At 44.3% G+C, this 21873-nt stretch overlaps 1 protein-coding gene across 3 annotated transcripts in view; it reads right to left on the reverse strand.

The window, feature by feature from the left end:
• The window catches only part of FAM222B (family with sequence similarity 222 member B), a 33530-nt gene extending 12854 nt beyond the window's left edge, over positions 1–20676 (reverse strand). For 2 of the 3 annotated variants that reach the window (XM_021550899.3, XM_021550896.3), the window contains exon 1: positions 20597–20676. Coding sequence is in view for 1 of the 3 variants with exons in the window: in XM_021550898.3 (XP_021406573.1) it covers positions 9505–9511 (7 nt within the window). In the remaining 2 variants the exon portion in view is untranslated. Of the gene's footprint in view, positions 1–9504; positions 9893–20596 lie in introns of those variants that run through there. The other variant, XM_021550898.3, reaches the window with a different exon arrangement.
• Positions 20677–21873: the final 1197 nt, after the last annotated feature.

Consider the following 21873-nt stretch of genomic DNA (forward strand, 5'->3'; position numbering starts at 1 on the left):
GGCTTCCTGCCTTTTTCCAGCTATAAAACTGCCTATATTCTTGGGCACCTACCAGAATGGCCCTTTCCCAGGACTGCTGAAGAGCCAGAGATAAATCTTAGCGTTTCCTGGAAGAAAATGACCACACTAGCACTGTATTCATCACTGGCTGGTATCACATCCTCTTAATGCTTTATAAATGGAAAAGTGCGAAACAGTGGGCAGACAAGTTGCCCTCTGAAATGGCAATAAATCACAATAGCATCGAGTGGACTTGGGGATAAATAAATAGGAAACTGAACAAAAGAAAGTGGCCTTTTGTAGCACAGAGAGTGCACTGTCAGCACCTGCCAGCACAGGACCTTTGGCTTTCTGCATTCAGGTGGACCTTTTGTGGAGACCTCGTAACAGTTTCGATCAAAATCAATTTTTGCTTCTTGCCATTTAATTAACTATGATTTTGCTTGTAAACCATGTCACCTTTTAGGCTGACCTCCATTTATAATGTTACTCAGGCAACAAAATTAGCTTGCTGGGGAAGGCAGGGAGAATTTAAATGCTGCCACAGCACAGCTCTCCTCCCCTCTCTGAGCTGGGATGGCAACGCCCAACAGGGAAGAAAAGGAAGAAGCTTTGGGATGACAGCACTTAAATGGAATATTGCTCATATCACACTCCTCATGCCCAAGGGCTACTACTGAAGGCTTCTAGGTGAGCAATTTGGAACAGGATGCAGTGCACTAAAAAAAGCCAAGGAGGCGGCTCTCAGCTTCAGGTATTGCCACGTGTGACATCAGCTCCATCAAATTCACTCCTCAGATAAAGCAGCAGCCAGCTCAAGGTTATGATCTTTGAGTTTAAAAAGCCTTTTTTTAGGTCTGTCCCAAGAGATTATTTTAAAACACAGTACTACATATCTGCCAAGGAGTAGAACAGTTGGCTTTAATTGTAAGATGGATTTTTACATAGCTTCTGACCTTTCATCTAATTGAGGCCTGAAGAAGAAAAAAAAAAAAGAGAAAAAGCTATACGTCATTTCAGTTATTAAAATCCATCAAGCTCAGACTTTAGCCTTGGGATAACCACAGCCAAAAAATTGACTTGCAAGTAATTATCACTGCTATCTGCAATAAAAGTTAATTGGACATAATTGAACTAAAGCCCTAATCTGAATGAAGCTGTTGCTGGCAAGAAGCCTGCTCCTGCCTGCACTCTGCAAATGGAACTGCTAGCAGGAAAATGGACAAACACGAGGCTGCTTTACAATCTGCCCACTGCAAATCAGAGCGGTTCTGCAAACAGCTCGTTAGCTGGGCCAAGATAAAGCCATTATGAGGGCCTGTCCTCACCAAACACACCCTTCAACTACACCCAAACAGGGCGATGGCACGGAGTTTCAAAAAACAAGTTTCAGTTTTATAGACCTCTTAATTACAGGCACTGAAACACAAGATTCACGTCACCAGACACCGGTTTTATCAGCCCCCGAATGCTGTCAATACCAGTACAAATAATGTACTTTTTGAGCACGTAAAGATACTGACTCAAAAGGTTTTCAGTGCTGATAATTTACCACCTTCATGCAGTTCAATAGCCTTTCCTGTTGTAGGACCAGCTTCTTTCATCTCTGCAGCAGAGCAGACAATTAGCTGCTTTCTGTGCTCAGCCCATGCAGGTGGCTGGGGGAAGGGAGCGTTCAACTCAATTCCTGCTGATTCGTCCATTTATATTTTGCATTTTTGTTAACTAACAGACCAGAAAGTGGTTGTCAAACCCCATGCTACTCCAGAACTTCTTTACAATTTTAATTATTAACACTCTGTCCTTCACCAAAGCATATCAAAGCACTTAACAAACATTACTGAAGCCACATAACTACTCTGACACAGGCAAAAATTGCACACGACTCCTTTTACAGTTGGCTGCAGGTTTTTTGGCCCTATTTATGTTAGAACAGTGGTCTCCTGACGATGGACTAGTCTATGACAGAAGATATGGAGGAAAGTATCTGGCTCACCACATGTTCCTGACATAATTTTGGATGAAGCATTTAATCACCTGACGCCACGGTCACTCTTTGTTTCAAGGACAGCAGTGGGTGACAGTTTTCTACCACTGGAAACTGTGAAGACAAATGAAAACTGCAAAGCATTTAACACCACCTTGACTTCTCACATCAGGCTTACAAGGTCAGGGTCTGGGCAGTCTCCTGAGGACAAATGGACACAGGTCACCTTTCCCTGTCCTGAGCACCACTTGCTCACCCCTGCTCCTCTGTATCTTCACAGCTCAGAACAGAACTTCATAGATCAAGAAAGCTGCAAGGAAGAACCAGTGACATCAATTCCCTTTCATGACCCAAATCAGTGGCTTACTTTACTTCGCTCAAAGCCCTCACCTCTTTTTAAGAGTATTTTTAGATTTAACTCTGTATTTTGCAACATGGCAGGAGCTGACAGACAACAGAGGTGTAAAGTAGGTCTTGCCAGATGTTGCAGGCCACTCCTAAGGTGAAGGAAAGATGTAGAAAAGACAAGTCAGGACAATTGTAGGGCCTGGCCAAAGCTTCAAATGAGGATTTCTGGCTGTGCTTGAAACACAAATACTAGTGGTCAGTTGTGAGACGGATGAGATACTACTTTTACCATGGGAACATATGCAAGAAATAGGAAAATCGACCTGCCTGAAGTCAAAAGCAATTTGAATAACTTTGTATCTGCCTCCTCTCAATTTTCACTACACTAAAGCACTCTGACCTTTAATTAACTTTCTCCTTTTATATGGTAACTTCCAACTTCAATTTTTTCATGCTGTACTGCTGGGAAGCAGGGATGAAGACACAGCCTGGTATTCATCTTAGCTGTGTGTCCATGGGTGTATATGGCTCCATGGATATTTGGGGAGAGAGCAGAGGATGCTACAGTTAAAACTACAGCAGCTAAGGGCACAGGCCATCATTGTCATCAAAATAACTTGCCCTGGATACCAGGCTTACATTTTTATTTTCAAAATGCAAAACAGACTCCCTACCCACCGCTGTAACATTCACAAAAGATCTCATTTTCCTCAACAAGATACTGTCAGGCACAAACAAATATTCCTTCCTCCAAAGCACCCATTATCCTCGGGGCAAACTAAAACCAACTTCTTCCTACATGCTCGAGCAGCATCTCCAACATCACAGCAGCTCTGAAATACAGAACAAGACTTACAGACTCGAACGTGCCTGTTCTCATGGGAACATGAGGGAAAATTAAGGTTAGTTGAGATGATTTCCATCCAAAGGAAACCCAGAACAGCCCAGCCTCTACCAAACTACAGGATGCTGCTCACACATACCCCAGTGGAGGTGCCATGCATTCCCACCAACAGACATTCTCCATCCTTTATGCAACTTCCTTCTGCCTTCAAGTGATAAGAAACCAAAATACACACTGACCCCTTTCCCATAGGGGACAGCCTGCAGTTATAACCTCAACATCCTCAGCAGGAACAGGGTTATGAGCAGCTTTCCTACGTGTTCCATGTGTGGGAGAAGCATGAGGCTATAATTCTGGGCTTTACTTCACCACACAGGACACACAAGAACTGTGAGCTTCCTCATGCCACTCTTGGGCAGAATTCCTCCCTCTCGGCTTTCTTGCTTTCCCAGACCTGAAAAGGAAGTTTTTTTTTAGGTACAGCAAACAGCTGCCTAGGCAAAGGGGAAAGGAAACATGAAAACAGTTCCCTCTCCTGCAGCTGCTTCACAAAGATCACCATTTTCATTATCTCTTCTCACTCCACACTTACTCTGCAAAAGCCCTGAATTAAAGACTTAATCATGACTTACAGAAATCCTTGTGGCTGCACATGACAGAAGGAAGTCAGTTTTTACTTCTAAAATATTGTTAGAAGTTAGGGATTACGACAGTTCCTGGGTAGGAAAGCAGCTATCATTCCCTGTTTATTCCAAGCTGATTATTTAAAAAAAAAAAATCAGAGCTAACTTTGAACAAATTTTACCTCTATTCAACAGACAAACAACATAGCAGACATTTGTTAGCTATTGAAAAATATGTTTTGAGTCCTGTTTTAAAAATAGATCCACTTGAAAATGAGAAATATTTGCAAATAAGATGAGGCAGAATTCATTATACTCCAAAACAAAAGAAAAACCGAACTTGTACATAAAGGAATAAAAATAGGAAATTACTCACTTTTGGACCAGGTGTGCTGGTGGTGTGTGAATATGGGCTCACAGGGAGGATGGATTTTGGTTTGCATTGGTCACGCATATGAACCATTCTGACCTGTACAATCACACTGACAGTTTGGTTTAGTATTTCTCTCTCTGGACACTGAATTATTGTCCCACACGTGGTGAAATTTTAACAGCCCATTTACAAAACCAGCAGTGAAAAATATATTTTTAAGATCCAAAACTGGAGATCTCTGTCTGATTATGCACAGTGACAGAGCTTCCTGCTGGACCACAAACACATCAGCTCTTGGATACACCTCTTATCATTTGTAAGGGCAAGATAAGACCTCCTTCTGTAGTTGGAGATACCGTGCAGCCAGCTGCAAAGATGAAAAGCATTTTAAGAACCTCAAACAGAAGCTGCAACACATGTACAAAACACCCACCAGCAGAAAATAGAAGCCATCAGGTGAATACCAAAGAGCTGGACCAGACACTTGGGGTGGTGTTTTCCTGTCAACCTTCACAACGAGGTGCTGGTGTCCTGCTGGCTTGTCCTGACACAGACCTAATGTCCTTATCAATCTCCCAGGAAACTCAAAGGCCACCTCATAACAACTCCATAGAAGGACAAGAAATAAATTAGTTGTGAGCTACTGTAAAAAGTCTCTGCTATTCTTACTGCTTTCCTGAGAAGCATGAAAAACGGCCACCTGCACAGCTGGCAGTCAAAACAGCCACAAGGAAAGCAACACCAGTGTGCAAGGTGCCTTCAATGCCTCTGCACACCACAAGCATCAGAGGTTTTTGTCTGAAGACCTGATAAAACACAATATCACCTGACTCCTTCAGCAGCTGCCAACACACCACCTTTACCTGAAGTTTATATTCATGAAATATTTATTTTTTTCACAGAAAGTTTTAGGATGTTTTTGTTTCCTTATGTGTATCTTTCCTCCTCTGCACTTGCCTTTTTCTTCAAAAATAAATAAATAAATAAATAAAAAACAAACCAAAAAACCAACACACACAGATGAATAAATAAATTGTACAGGCAGGACACAGAGGGAGCTGAAACTGTACCACAGGCAGGGAGATTCCTTTGCATGGCTAACACAACGTGGCTGTGTAGGAGAAGAGAACAAACGCTGCTGCTGCAGCCTGCACCTCAGCAGCAGACAGAGCACAAAGCTGCCTGCACAAAGGTGAGCTCCTGGTAACCCATCTACAACAGCCCTGACCTCCACGGTGCAGCTCCCACTAAAAGTATCCCCAGGTTTTAATTTCCAATTTGTCTTTCCAGCCACGGAATTGCTTCAGTCAACAAATTCAAAAAGGTAAATTTTTCTACCTTCAATTAACTGCATTAGTAGTGTTTATAACTACGTGATTGATAAATGCTCTACAGAAGCTGTAATTAATGTATTTTTTCCTTGGAACACACACCGAACCCCTTGGCGCTCAGACACTTAATGAAAAGCAATTTATCAACTTGCTTTGAACAGCTGAATCTGACTCCTTAATGCAGAGAAGTAACACACTTTGCTTTAAGCACCACCACTCCGAGGAAGGAATGAGCACGGCGACACTGCGAATGCCATCAGACACAGCTGGGATTTTGATCGGGATGACAGCGACCAGAGCGCTCATCTCATCTCCCTGGCTCTGATTCAGTCTGGCTTAACTGGGATCCTTTCCTCCCGGGATGCAGTCGAGCAGGAGATTTGTGCAGATGTGTTTTTGCAGGATGGGGGATTGGGAGCACCTCCTCAGGACACGGGACAAAGTTCCAAATTCTCCCATGCCTGGCACGCGCGCGCCGGGAAGCAGCAGCAGCAGCTCCGAGTGTTTCAGCCTGGACATGTGTTCAGCTGCTCACAAAGCAGACAAAAATAAAGTGCTTACAGAGTGTTTGAATGCTAATTTCTCTAATTGAGAGTTGCTTTGTATAGTTGACATATGGAAAAAAAAAAAAAAAAAAGAGGGGAAAAAGAAGCATTTAGGAGGAAAAGTTGGACATCACAGAATATTTTATGTTGGTATTAACCACTGGAGAAGATTAACCGGCCTTCAAAGCCTAAAATCTAAACTCCCATTTCTGAGAGTATAGGCTAGAGATTTCCAGTATAGGAACTGGTCTGTACTCCATGTGGCAGACTGAATGTAAGGATTATGTATTTCCATTACACATGTAAGTCTGTTTCCCATTCCTGCAGGGTCCTGCTCTCTTCCATTTGTCTTTTGATGCAGATAAAAGCTAATGCAGATTGCAACTGCTGATACAGAGAAAGGCACAAGACACAGCGAGCCTTTGGACTAAGAAAAAAAGGGACTCAGGTCCAGACTGCTCGAGCACGTCAAGAGATTGTCTTTGAAACTATAAAACTAGAAATGAAAGCACTGCGTTTTTATTTGATTTGATCAAAGAGACTAGAAAGGAGGGGGGGAAAAAAATCACATCTTATAGATGCAGGGTAGCATTTAACTACTTCACACACGATATGGGACCAGCTGATCCCATACAGATATGAATTTGGAGAAAAAACAAAGAGGTAAAGTCACTCCAGCTCTGCAGACACTGCCTGCACAGATCATTGCTCCAGGCTCTGCAAAGAGCAACAGGAACCTGTTTCAAAGCCAGAAAGGCACTGGAAGCACATACCCAGCCCTCACCACGGGCACAGGCTTTCAGTCTCCAGTGAAGAGGAGTGAGCTCCTGTCAAATCACAGAAAATAGACTCTGGATCTAACTGCTACTTGAATAAATCACTGATGACTCCCTGTTCCAGTGCTCTGACTGTAGGATAGCAGCACACCGTGGCAATCTTCCCGAGGAGGGCTTTGGACTGCAAGCTGCATAGGGACAAGACCGAAATTCTTGAACAGAGCATCTGCTCCAGAATGTGCCTGGCACCAGGAGAACGAGGCTCTGCAGAAGTACAAATGGCACTACAGGTAGCAGCCCTGCAAATCCCAAATTGCAGCATGGAAAAAACAGATACCTATCGCTGCCACATTCCCTAAGAGAACAGATTTTAAGTATCTGCTCATGGAAATTTCTAACTGCAGAAGGGGAAGCATTTAGATTGCCTCTGGGCTGAAACCATCTAGGTCTTTGCCTTTCACTAAAAATTAAGCAGAAGTCATTTTAACGAGGCAGGCAGACAACAGTCTTGCACAGGAGATCAAAAAGCTCTCCAGATGTTTATTTTAAATGAAATTCAGAAGCCAGTATAAACCAGATTTTAAACACTGAATAATCCTTACCATAATTTGCATGAGAAAAACAGGCAAAAGGTTCCATCCTAGTGCTCTGAAACTCTCCAGGAACATGTAGGGTTGGAATTCGCTCCTAGACTCTTCAGATAAAAATGTGAAATATGAACAACTCCACACTGCAATCTGATGGCTGTTAAGAATGTTTTTCCCCTGTGCTGTACACTTGGATGCTCAACACATACACACGGGGGCAACCCATGTGAAGGAGGTCTCTGACCTTCCTCACCAAGACTGTGCAAAATTATGGATTGAAAAGTGTCTAAAAATGTCAGTCCTAAATCTTAAACTTTTTCTCCTCTTGCTACTTGCACTGAATGCCTCCTGATTGTGCAAAAGCAGAATATTCAGGCGTCAATCTAAGTAGTTTGGGTGTTACGCTGACAATGTCTCCGGAGAGGGGAAGAGAAGAGAGGACAGATTTCCAATAGCTCAGACACTTCCCTGGAAGCAAAGCTGCTACACAGAAAGGAGATAAATAAAGAGGGAAAGTAACACAGCAGAGAACTTTCACCAAGGTCATGTCAGGATGCTGAACGCTCCCCATCTGCAGGGGAAGATTTAGATGCCTGTTCCACCACACATATCCACTCCCCTGTTGGCAACAACAGCCCTCATTAAACCAAACCGGTTCTAACCATGAAAGAAAGGACATCAGGAAGATGATATTAGCTAACAAATGCAAAAGGAAAACCCAACAGAGACAGCTCTGGATGGGTGCTTTCTGCAGCAAAATACAGCCCCATGACACGTGCAGAGAGCTCCTGCACAACCTGGGAACGGGCAACACAGGCAAACCCAGCCAAAAGGATGGACAACAGCTCCTGGCTTGCAGCACAGAGGAGATTCCATACCCATTCACTCAGAGATGAACAGGGATCCCATCAGGAACAGGAGCTTTTAGGACTCTGCTGCTGCACATGGTGACCTACAGGTTGCAGTTCCTCCTTGCTTTGCACTCAGGGCTGTGGACATGTGGCAGAACCCTGCAGACAGACCCTACCAAGAAACAACAGCCCTACCCCCAAATATTGTATCAGTTACTGCTGTGCCCTCAATAAGAGTGCTTCTTGCTCGTTTCAGCAATCTGAAAGACACGCTGGGCAAAATTTCAAGCTATGACAAAGTGATCTTATCACTTCTGTGCTGTTCTCGCTACACAAGCCCCTGATTCAGCAGCATGTAATAAAATCTTCATTTGCATGAAAAGCACTCTCTGATCACAAAGTCTTCTGTTCAACAGCCCTCTTCCCATCCACAGTGTAAAGATGCAAGCACCACTGTCATTCTGCCTGTGACTGAGGTAGAATATTTTATTTATGTTTTATTTGGAGAGGCTCTCAATGCTTTAATGCCATCTTTTCCTAAAGAAAAAAAAAAATCCTGTATTTTTGAATAACACAAAAGCTGCACACATCCCAACTATGTAAGTACTGCGAAGTTCACTCAGTATGCTCACACCTGTATTTTTAATAATAGTGTCATGTGAAGGACATTTCATATCAGCACAGGGTGACCATGAACAGTTATAAAATGCCTTTTGTATTCAAAAAGTCCAGCCTTTTCCATTTTGCCTTTAGAGTACTTGGTGTCATGACACACAGCACTCAGAGGATGTATTTCAAAGGAAAGGAAGGTGTAGCCATGCAAAGAACAATGCACTGCCCGCAACAAGATTAATCGCTGTCATGGGAAACCAATAAAACCAGTATCTTGTTATCTTTCTTTACAAAGGGACTGTTAAAGCTTAACTATATTAGGAAACTTTTTCCTTTGGACTAAACCATGAGGCTAATGTATGTGGGCATCCCACATGCCAGCATATGCGATTAATTGGCTCCCGCCTGACGCCGCAGGAGAAAGTCCAACGTTCCAGAGGCAGCCTGGAGCCTTCACACAACCAGCCTGTGCCCTCTCCTGACTACAGCTCTCTCACCAAGGCCAGCCCCAGCTCCCTGTGCCACGCCAGGTGACACCACCTCCCATTCCCACCTGTTAACCGTGTCCCACGTACGCAGCCCAACATCACACCCGGCTCCGAGCGAACTCAGCCAAAGCAGAAATACCTTTCATCACGTCAGCAGTGCGGTCCCCATTTAGAAACGCTTTCTTTCACGTTAATCCAGTGCCAAAACGTGGTGGTGTGGGCTGTGCTGATCCAGAAACGGTGCTAAGGATGCTGCTGCCTCCTGTCTATCACTGCACGCCTCATCTCGCGCATGGCCAGGCAGTGACGGCCCTGCGACAACAGGCACTTTAAATTGGGCAGCTCAGCAGCACATGTACACTGAATTTTTGAACAAGCTATTCTAAGCTGCTTTGCTAGCAATTTCTGGCCTGTGCAGTTCGAAAGCGCACGGTTCTGGCCCTCACAAAGAGCAGACCTGTAAATGACATCTTGAGGATTAAGCTGATTGAGATGCAATTTGCCTAGCAACCATTCATTAAGCAGAGTTCAGAAACAGGCCAGCAATCTATTCCACCTCCTTATCTGAGCAGTAAACAGATAACAGTCTCTACTGTGTCCTCTAAGCTCCAGTTCAGACACATTGTAAACAGATTTTTCAGAAGTTTAAACTCCTACGGTAAATCTCTGAGAACAATCCTGCTCTCCAAACACGAGGGATTCGGTTTTACCAAGTGTCTTACAAGCGAGAAACAGCTCTGGAAGGAGGGTAATGTAAATCAAATTGTGAATGCATTTGCAGTTCCTGTGCCTCCAATATTTTCTCACATCAAGCACTAAGAACCCATCACAGTCGTTAAAAAAAAAAAAGTTTAAAAAAATCTTAATCACACAAGCATTTGGCATTGCTATTCTGATCACTGAAGAAAACTCAATAAAAATCTTATTCCCTTCCTTCATCTTCTGCAAAGAATCGATTGACACTTCCAAAGTCTTTGATAAAGGCTCCCCCACTGCAGAAAAGAAAACAAAAGTCACGTCCTCCCTCCCATTAAGCATTTTTTCCTTATAAAATAAGCAAGACAACGTGAACGTCATCAGTGGAAATCAAACCAGCTATTTCAACTCGAAAATTTCAGCTGAAAAGACTAAGCTGAAATCATGATTTTGCATAATTGTTTCCCTGCAAGAAACATCTTGATAATATCCCATTCTGCTCCAAAATTAAACAACAAAGATTAGCACGGATGTATTTAAGACTATATACCTGAATGGTTTGCCTTTGGTGTACAGTTCTTCTGGGAAATCACTGTGACATACAGCATGCTATTACAATTAAATATGCAAGAAAGAAGAATTAAACTGACTATGAATAATTAATACCCTACAATACTACTTCATAAGGGAAAGTCTGGCTGAATATTCCCGCAGATAAGATATTCCCAAACACAAGGCACAGCAGAGCTGGCAGCTTTACTTTTGTGATGGCGTTTAAAACACCAAGTAACTTTATGGCTGCTACTCAATTCGAGAGGAGGTGCCAGTCATCCAAGCCTTTTCCTGCTGGCTTCCCATCCAGCTTCTGAAAAATGGGGTAAATGCAACTGTTGCAATAGTTGCAGCACCCTTCATCTATGTCCCAGAGGTAACAAGCTTCCCAAACACTTTCCATTAAAAGGTATAAAGCAATTATCTGACATCCCAGCAGGGACAATAAAGCAAATATGATGCAACAATTACTTGGGTGATAAGATCAGGCTAAGGTTGTGAGAAAAAACAATTAAAAAGGCTTGCAAGAGCTAAGGAATGCAGCTTACTTTCCCAGAATCTCTCTTAAGGACAAAGATACCATCAGCTCCAAGAGTCGACCTTCCTGTTTCGAGTTTACTGTTCTGGAGGCTGCAGAACATCTACTGTAGCAAAGCTGAAAATGGCAATTAAATTAAACATGCTTTTTTTTGCACAACATCACCCCTAAATTGCATACATTAGTATTTACTGAAATACTTGTAAAATTGATATCCAACTGTTGGCATTTTCTGTCAGACTCCATTGTCGGTCAGTGTCGGGTCAGCACAGTGCTAATTGACACAAATGCATTTGTTGCACATTTTTAGTTGGAAATGCCCAGTTCCTCCCAGTTTATCCATGCATGACACACCCAACACCCCTTTTGGGGAGAGAGATTTGAGATCCAACCATCATTTGTGATCACTGAGGTGGAATGTGGCACTGCTACTATAATTGCTGAAGGTGACAGCATCCCTCTGCTCCTGTCCCCAAATTGCTCCAGGAAGGTCTTGCTCCTGCAGGATCCAAAGCAAGCACGAGCTGAGGGTCTTTCTGAGCACAGGCAAAGCCATGTTCCAAGTATGCTGGCTTAATATTAATTTTCTATTAAAAATTAATAGGATTAAATGAAGCTTGCAAGCCTTTGGGCACCAAAGCAGTTATTTTGCTGACGCACTCGTTGCCCAGAGGAGCAGGTTGAGAGCTCCTGCAGGATCCATGTGGCTCCTGGGGGGAACAGGGGGCTCTTCCCCCAACCCCCAGAGGGACCCTGTGTTCCATCAGTGCTGTGTCACCCCATCCTCCTGCCCAGAAACTGGTGGGGAAGATGAAAAACTCTGATGAGATCCCAGTGAAAACTCTTGGTGTATTCCCATCTGAGATCCAGCCTTGTCTGGACACTGCCTCCAATCCTCAGCCATGTGCCCCTTTCCCACTTCCCAAAATTAACTCCCTTGCCAACAAGAACTCTGCAAATATCCGGAATTTACATAAGCTTAACCTTCAGTCCCTATTAATGTTAACGGAATAGGAAAAAATTAACCATGTTGCAAGCAAAAAGACTGTATCTGCATTTCTAATTATACAACAAAACACACCACGTGGCACTATTTCCAAGCACCTTGCTGGGAATAAAATAGCCAATGGACTGAGGCTTCCATTTGGAGTGGTGGATGCAAGAGCAACCAGCACTGAGGCTGTCAGAGTTAAGGGATGAGGATGTGAGAATTAAGGGAAATGAAGTGACATATGCAAACGATGATAACAAAAATGTTAATAATTAGAAAAACAGTCACCTTAAAAATTTAAAATTTCATGATCTCTCCTACTTTTTAATGGCTTAGCCTACTTTTTCCAACCTAATTTGCATGATCAAAATAGGCCTCCTGCCAGGAAGCATTAAAATGGCAGCCCCCCATCGAGACAAAACTCCTTTCACCATACGAGACTGAAGGACTAATAACTATTCCTAAAAACATTTTAAATCCATTAACGTTGTTTAGCAAACACTTATTTAGAATTAGTGCCGCCATCAGAATTTGATTGTGCTCTACTAAAGTGTTTTATAAAAGCCTTTGAGGGAGGAGCAGGTCCCTCCCAAACACCTGTGCCATCTCCAACCCTCTCCAAAAAGCTGAGCACCCTCACACTCCTACACATTTTCCATTCCAAAACCCCAAAGCATTCCCAAAATCAACCAGACAATTCCCAACAGCTCTGCAGAGTGCCAGGCTGGGCAGCTGGAAGAACCCTCCAAGATACACAGAACAGCCAGACCAGAGTACACCATCCCCACCAACCTCTACAGTCAGCAATTAATTCTATACACCAAAAAAACCCCAGGTCAGTACAAAAATATAAACCTCAATATTACTGATGTACTGAAGATTTGGATTGTAGTAGAGATATATGGGTTTATACAAATTTGTCCAAGCTTTGTGTTATCCTTCCAGTGCCATCTGCACAAAGCCAGAGTTTTATCTGAGCATTGGATACTAAAATAAATCATTTTCTCCATATCTATGATCTTGTTGGAGACAGACGCCACAAACCTGAGAGCTGGCTAGTGCAGGCTTGTCTAGTCACAAATAAAATTACATCCACATCAATATGATTTATTTTTAATAAAAAAATAAGGCAAACCAGGCTCTTCATATTGAAACAGGCTCAGCCAGCACCCTCCATGCCCACAGAAGAGATCATGTACAGTGTGAAATCATCAGAATAAAACTGGGATTTGCGCTGTCACTTCCCCTAGTAAGAAACACCACTACCAAGAGACACATTTTAATTGCCACACATAATGAAAAGTACCTGCTCATTCTCCACTTGCTGTACTTATTGCTATTTAAATTCAGGACTATAAGTCTTGGCAGGGTATTTTCTGGTGACTGCAGTTTTCTGGAGTGTCCATGCCCCGACAGATCTTTCAGAGTGAATTTGGCTCTCCAATACAACACTAATGACCCATCTCTGTCCGTGCATGAGTGAGGTTCTTGGGCTGCACTTCTCAAAGCATCTCATCCTGAGTGTCCCCTGTGAGCGGGGACCTCACAGTAATTAGCACAATCTGATACTGGAAACTCAACTTTAATTCTAACATTGATCCCTCGGGACAGCACAGCCCATGATTTGAGACAGGTTTGTCCCAAAAGACCCTTTGTTTCTACCTTTCAAAGTCACCAAAGGCTGGCAAATAAATTATATTCTCCAAAAGCTTTGCAAATTCCTTTCTCCTGGCTGGATACATTCTCCAACCAGCAGCCACAGCTAAAGGTTTATACAGGATCACTGAAAGCACCAAATCTGTTTTATTTTCTTCTACAGAGCAACTTCTAACATCTGCAGTCACTGCTATGAGATTGCAAAGGATTTTATTTGCCAAGTCAAGCTGTTGAAAGGACAGATTATAAAAAATAAACACTAACCATTTTTAGATCTAACTTTCCCCCACAGACCGTGTTTTATGCCCTTTCACTGGAAATGTTACATTAGAATAAAATCAGATTTAATTGGCTCTTAAATAACTGAACAGCCACTTAAATTTTATTTCAATAGCAGTAATTCATAAATCAAGCAGCTGAAATCCTAGCACAGAGTGACAAGTAAATAGAGCAGAACACAGTGAAGGAGAGCACGAACACCACATGGTAAAAGGTGATTTTTCTCAAATTTCACATGTCACCATTTTATGGACATCACAAAGGTACCACCACATAAATACTCAGATCTCAAACCTGTCAGTTCATAGCAGTACCTGCTTAACAAAGACCAGTAGATGATGATCCTTGCCCAACTCCTTGCTAGGAGAATGGCTGGGATTTTAGCCATGGATGCAATTTCCCTCATGCACACTAGATGGAAGTATGGAAAAATCTTAATTCTTTCCCGTCTCAACTTAAATTCAAGTGGTTGAGATGTTATGTTGGACTGTCACTCTGAGAAGAATTTTTTTTTTTTGTTCTTCATCAGCAACTTCACTCATTGATAAGCTCTAAGTAAAAAGATGCCCTGAAATATTAAACTAAGCAGTGTTGAAAATTAATAGTAAACATAAGAGAATATACAGCAGAAATACTAAATCTATTATTCAGGCTAATTTCTAAAGTACATACATTCATTCCTAATAATTCTAATTTCTAATTATCACTAGTGAGATCCTTCAGAGACACTGAAGTTACATTTTTTAAACCTCCAGGTTATTATAAGAAACACCACCTTGTTAATGAATAGAAACAGGGAACAGAAAAGGTATAAAAGGATTCATAAATGCTGCTGCAGTTTGACTGGAAAAAAGCCCCAGCAGATTTGTAGAATATAGTGGGAGAGGAGAGGGAAACAGAGAACCTGAAGTCTTGCAGAACAAGCAGATCAGAGAGCAGCAAACCTGAATGGGATTAAATTACACACAAATCTCCTGGAAACGATCTTAAAAGTGACTTGTTCCAAAACAATCCATTTCTAAATTTAAACACTAAAGAGTTCACAGACACAAAAACTAAATCAGGCAATGGTGTGACCAGGAAAAGGTGCTGGAAGACCTGTTTTCTCTCCCCTACTCTGGCTTTTTCATATATTGATTTTCCTCCACACTCATTCACAAATGCTCAGCAGAGCTGTGAACAATTTAAAGTCAAGGGATGCACAAATTACCAGCTCCAGGAACACATCATCCATTCGAGGCAAAAGCTGAGGGTTTTGCTGTAGCTGAAGAAAATAAAAACCAACCCAGAATCAGAACACGCTGATGAGCTGGAAGACAAGGGTGAGCAAATCCCTAATTTTCCTTGTCCACAACAAAGCCAAAGCACATGACATTCCTTCAGCTTAGAAGACAACAAATTAAGAAAACCAGTGCCAGAACAGAAGGATGAATGAAGAACAATGCTGGATAAAAGAACACAAAGTAGGCATGAAGGGCTCTCCTTTCCAGATGTTAAGAAGACATGCTGGTTTTCATTCCAGGTTTAAAAAAAGATAAGCAGAGGAGGAAGTTTACTTTGGAGAGTGGGAGCATCTGCATAATTTTTTGAAAAAGATTCATACAAAGATTTCCTTCCAACAGAATTTAAACTAGATCTATACATATATACATAGATATATGTGGTATTGGCTCAAGACAGTCACCTTACAATATTTTTCAAAGTGTTTTCCATGCAGCAACTGTCTACAGAGAGGAACAAAATGAGTGGCAAGGGACAGCCACAGGAAAGGGCAGGACTGTGAGACACACATCCTCCAACATGAACACTCCAAGTTTAACAACATGAAGGCAAGGAGAGGGACAGCAGGATACAGCAAAGGATATGCTGGGGGCAGGAAATGAGAAAAGAATCCACAGCGCTCAACACTGACTTATGGGATATTTTACCAACAAAAACACTTTTTTTTTTTTTTTAATGCGTGGCTCCCACCTTAACCAGCCCAGGGAGATTGTCCCAGTATGAGGAAGGAAATGACAGAGAACAACTGGATGCTGGATCGCTCTGAAGAGCAGAGCATGGTGTTTCACCTATTTCCATTGCTCTCGCGTGGTTCCCAAATTAGAAACAATCAGAATCCTGCTGGAAACAATATACGGCACCTTAATTGGGTTGGCTGCACTACAGACGTCAGCAATGTATCACTTAGTAGATCATTTTCTGACTGGTTTTTTTTTTTTCTTTAAAACTAAAAATAGCTGCACTTTCATGGTTCACCTTTTCTACATCACCTTTACTACAGGCACCGTAAGAAATTAAATGTTAGCACTCGCTGCCCACTGAAAATCCTACAGGACCCACACCTGCTGCAGGCAGGATCTGTCACCTAATTCAGCAGAATTGTACTTAAAGGTTTGTCTCAGACATGCTGCTTTTATAGAGGACCTGTTTTCTAAAACATTTCCCCTAGTACACCCATCAGTGCACAGTTCACTTATCTCGAAATAAATCAAGGACCCAGTGCTCCACGCATTCCAAGCGCTCCAGAATTCCTGCATGGGACTTGGGAACTCAGATGAAAAATCTTTCCCAGTTTTCATCCCCAAGTGTTACACCCCCACTATTCCCTACCAAACCCACGCTGCAGCCAAATTACATTCCTGTGAAATTATTCCAAGAATGAAATATAACCATTTTCCTCATAAACCCTGGAAACTTGGACTAATCTTCACACACAGCATAAAGAAGTTAAGCAATGGGAATATATAAATGAAGAGTAATTCTTAAGCACAATGGGGAAATAATTATAGCAAACATGTAACAAATACAAAATGAGTGGGGAGGTGTGGAGACACCCAGACAGAATGTGCTGAAATAAGGAAAAGGCACCTATAGGATCCGTGAGGTTGGATCAGCCATGAGCTACAGCTGCTGGCTTCTTAAGTGTTAACTTAAATCAAATTACTAAAAACATAGGAACCAGCAGCAGATGAACACAGAGATCTCTGTCAGCTCCAGGTATAGGCCAAGCTATGCCCTGCTTGGACAGTAAAATCAGCTTTTGAAAGATTACAACCCCTTGGAAAAATATCTTCAGGTAAAGTTCAGAACAACTTTTCTGGATGTCAGCCAGCAGAATGCCTATTCAGGAGCTCTGTTCCTCAATCAGTATTTGGAAAGTTTGTTGTTTTTTTTTTTTTTTTTTTAAGTAGAAAGATGAATAATGTGACAAACTCATTTTAGCATTCACAGTCAAAGTAACAATCTGGAATTAAAAGAAAAAACTGCTACAAAATCTGTGTGGTAAAGATTTCAACACGAGTCACAAAATACAATGGGAAAATGGGAATGTGGCATACCACACAAGAAATAAAAAATTCAATTATTCACTTCACTTCCTAGTTTGAGAACATATTAAATTGTTTAAACATCTCAAATGCTGAAAATTGGAAAGGGTGATAGAATCATTACAGATGCAGAAAATTGTGAAAACTTTACACATCCTCAGGAGGATCTTACCCCAAAAACAGCCTCTGAAGAGTCAGCAGGCCCTGGATGCAGTGTACTACTACACAACAGAGTGACCTGTTACTCACCTGCTGGGTGTAGCATTTCAGTGAACTACATGTTCTTAAAGCAATTATTTAAAAGTGCTGATCATCTGTTAAATAACTCAAACAAATCAGGCTCTGGCTATGTTCTGGGTGGTGTATTTAGCAACTCCACAAATCCCAGAATCCTGCAAGTCACTTCATAAATCTGTGACTCTCCTCACTGTTACCTCACCGAAGATGAGTGAGCCAGGAATAAAATGTTTTGGTGATGGAGGTTTTTAGGGTGAGGCCAGCCAAGGCAAAATTTTCTACTTCCTTCTTTCCCCACCTCCGTGTGCTGGCCAATAACAAGTCGTGGTCAAAAATAAAGAAGAGTAAAAATGAATGGACAGACCAATGTTAAAAAGTAAAATATTGCAGTGGAAACGCTGAGAAAAGTTTCTATCCCACATCCAGGCATTTCAGCAAGTGCAGCAGAGGACACAAGCTGAGGTTCCTACACATTGTATGAGCTTCTGGGAAATACAGATACTTCAGTCCTTGACAAAAATCCTTAATTCTCTTGATCTGGTAACAGTTCCCAGAAGCAAGCATAGATACAAAAGCTTATCTATCAGAGGACAACTTGAAACAAATACAAATAAGGCTTAAATGAAGGCAAATATCCAAGCTGCAGAGAACACAACGGTTCCTTAATTTCACATTTGGAGAAAAAACAATACTATGTGGACATTCTCCAACATATTTTTAATGTTATTAACAGAAATAGCACCCCAGGCTGTGCTCAAGCTGAAAAAGTGTGAAGCTGTTTGCAATGTGAAGTGAAAGGGGGATCAAAAATACCATCTTATTAAATGGCATTTATTTGGTGCTAAGTGAATTATTTATTCAACTGAGAAGTTCACAAAACGACAGGGGGGTAAATGCAAGCGAGGTCACTACTTCATGTCAGTATCAAAGCTGATCCTTAGCAGAATTTAAGCACCTGCTTTTTCTTTTATCTCAGCACAAAATGAGATTTCTTTCTTTTTTTTTTTTTACACTTCAAAAGCCATGTAACACAACAGAATATATGCCAAGCATGCAAAAACAGAGCATGCCAGCATCTTTCAGCAATCAGCTTTCCCTTGTCATCCATTATGCCAGATTTATCTATTTTTGCTTAATTCTTGCTCCAGCAATACGCATCCTTCCTCTCTCCAGACTATCAGGCTGGTTGGGCTGGAATTCAATACAGCTTCTTAAAATAGTTGAGAAATATTGAAAATATTTGAAGCGATGCCTGAGAATTACAGCCAATTCATCAACTCCTCTTCCAGCTCCTGCTCGACCTGTGCTCCCCCAGACAAGGGGCAATTCTCTTTTCTTCACCTCAGTAATTCTACCCAGTGTAAATATCATTTGGAAAACAAATAGCCTTTCTTTCATGGAAGCATTTCTCCATGAAAGCTTAGATTCTGTGCTAATTGCAAACCCTACCCTCTGACTCGCTTTTGATCTAAACCCTCCTCTGCTGAAAATTAATAGTGAATGCATTTGCTTTAAGTTTGCTTTCTGTTATCAATGCTTTTCATCTCCAAATTTCCAAACCCTCTGGACTGGCTTTACATGACACCAGATCCACCGAAAAGCTCTCCCTGAATCCTTCACTCTGCTGCTGGCTGCAAAACTCTGCTCTCCCCACCTCCAGTACCTGTAAGACATCTGAACAGCATCTTTCCCCACTGCTTTATGCACCCACTTAAATAAACAGACTCTAACTAAAGCTCAGATTCTTAAAAAGACCTGATCAGAAAAAAATAGGCTGAAAGGAAAATGCAACTCTCATCACTCTATTCCCTCACTGTGGAGCACAGAATTTTCTCAGCCGGCTGCTGAATCAGACGAAGTTTCCACAGTGCACACACACACAGAGTCACAAAGCCCCAACACGTCCAGGAGGATTTATTCCATCACAAAGTCACTACCCTTGCTCCAGCACAAATGACATCACTTAGGAACCCAGCCTTATCTCCTGAGAGCTCCCAGCTCCCTCCTCTCCCGCAGCGACCGGAGCAACAAAGAACAGGGTTTGTGCAATAAGGAGGGAAAAAGTATTGCTGCAAAAAGTTTTCCAGAAAAACTTGTATTTTCTTGAGAATGTGACTATGGAAAAATAAAGGACTGTAGTAAGAGGCGAGCAGAACGAATTCTGGTAGAACTAATCAACCTGCATCTGTGATTTAGCCTAAACTTGTACCAGTGCTACCAAGGGAGGGTGAGAGACGTCTGTGAGCCCTCGCAGGTGTTGGTCGGGGAGGTTCACACGCTGCAGCACCAAAACCATCTCAGTACTTGGCTGCACGAGTGGACTGAGAACTGGAGTCCAGCTCTGCAGTTTCCTTCTTCTTCTTCGTCTTCAGACACTTGAAAATGGGTTGGTAGGGAATAAAAACGGCGGATGATTTATTGACGATACCTGTTCCCTGCCCGTGGGAAAGACGCGCTTTGAGGTCCCTTCCAGCCCAAACCAGCCTGCGGGTCTCTTGCAAAAAGACACTTTTCTTGGGGAAGAATCACACAAAGGATGTGCTCGCACTGCGACCGCAATCCCCCCTTCCCCCTGACGGCACTTCTGTCGCGACGGCTGACGCGCTATCGCGATCCGGGCCGTGTGCGCGGTGCCCGGGGACAGCTAACGCGGCTACCGGGGCTACCGGCGGGTCTGGGAGCTCCGCGCTGAGCGGGGGACACCCCGGGGAGGCGCGATGGCAGCGACTGTCGCGACAGGCGGCGGGTGTCGCGACAGGGGGGCGGGTGGCCACACCGGCGATGCCCCAGCGGGCGGGGGGAGGGGACGCCCGGGAAGGACAATGGTGGTGGGGGGGTACGAACCGCGGCGGTCCCGCCGCGCTGTGAGCGGGAGGAGGAGGAGGAGGAGGAGGATGACGAGGCGGAGGTGACGGCGGGGCCGCGCCCTGTCGCTCCCGCCGCGTGCCGCACTTACTCTCGGTGCCCCTGCCCGGGCCTCATGGCGCCGCCGCCGCTGTGCCCGCCCGGCCCCGCCGCCGCCGCCGCCGCCGCCCGCCCCGGCCGTGCTGGCTGCGCAGCCGCCCCCGCGCATGCGCGGCCCGCGCGCCGCCCGCCCCGCCCCGCGCACGCGCGGCCCCGCGAGCCAGGGAGGGGAGCGGGGGGGAATGGGGGGGGCAGCGCCGCGCCGCCCCCTGCCGGTAACCGGGGGTAGTGCAGGGGAGGGGGACACGGGGGGCACTGGAGACGTGAGGGAGGGACACGGCGGGGACACACTGGGGGACACTGAGGGGCATGAGGGAGGGACACGGCGGGGAAACTTCGGGGGTATTGCGGGGTATGAGGGAGGGACACGGCAGGGACACACTGGGGGACACTGAGGGACATGGCGGGGACACACTGGGAGACATTGGGGGAGGGACACGGCAGGGACACACTGGGGAACACTGAGGGGCATGAGGGAGGGACACGGTGGGGACACATTGGGGGACACTGAGGGACATGGCGGGGACACTCTGGGGAACACTGAGGGACATGAGGGAGGGACACGGCAGGGAAACTTCGGGGGTATTGCGGGGTATGAGGGAGGGACACGGCAGGGACACACTGGGGGACATTGAGGGACATGGCGGGGACACACTGGGGGACATTGAGGGACATGGCGGGGACACTCTGGGCGACATTGGGGGCATGAGGGAGGGACACGGTGGGGACACACTGGGGGACATTGAGGGGCATGAGGGACATGGCAGGGAAACTTTGGGGGTATTGCGGGGTATGAGGGAGGGACACGGTGGGGACACACTGGGGCACACTGAGGGATGTGAGGGAGGGACACGGCGGGGACACACTGGAGGACATTGAGGGGCATGAGGGAGGGACATGGTGGGGATATATTGGGGGACATTGAGGGGCATGAGGGAGAGACACGGCACACACTGGAGGACATTGAGGGGCATGAGGGAGGGACACGGTGGGGACACACTGGGGGACATTGAGGGACGTGAGGGACACGGCAGGGATGCATTGGGGGACATTGAGGGAGGGACATGGCAGGGACACACTGGGGGACACTGAGGGGAGACACAGGGAGAATGTGAAAGGGACATGTGGGGAACAAGCAGGGACATAGGAAGGACATGGGGGGACATAGGGAGGACATGAGGTCATGGCAGGGGTACAGGGAGGACATGAAGGGACAGGAGGGGGGACAGGGAGATGCAGGTGGGTCAGGAAGGGGACACAGAGGGGGCT

The sequence above is a fragment of the Lonchura striata genome, chromosome 20 (genome assembly GCF_046129695.1).
Source record: "Lonchura striata isolate bLonStr1 chromosome 20, bLonStr1.mat, whole genome shotgun sequence".
Lineage (NCBI taxonomy): Eukaryota > Metazoa > Chordata > Aves > Passeriformes > Estrildidae > Lonchura > Lonchura striata.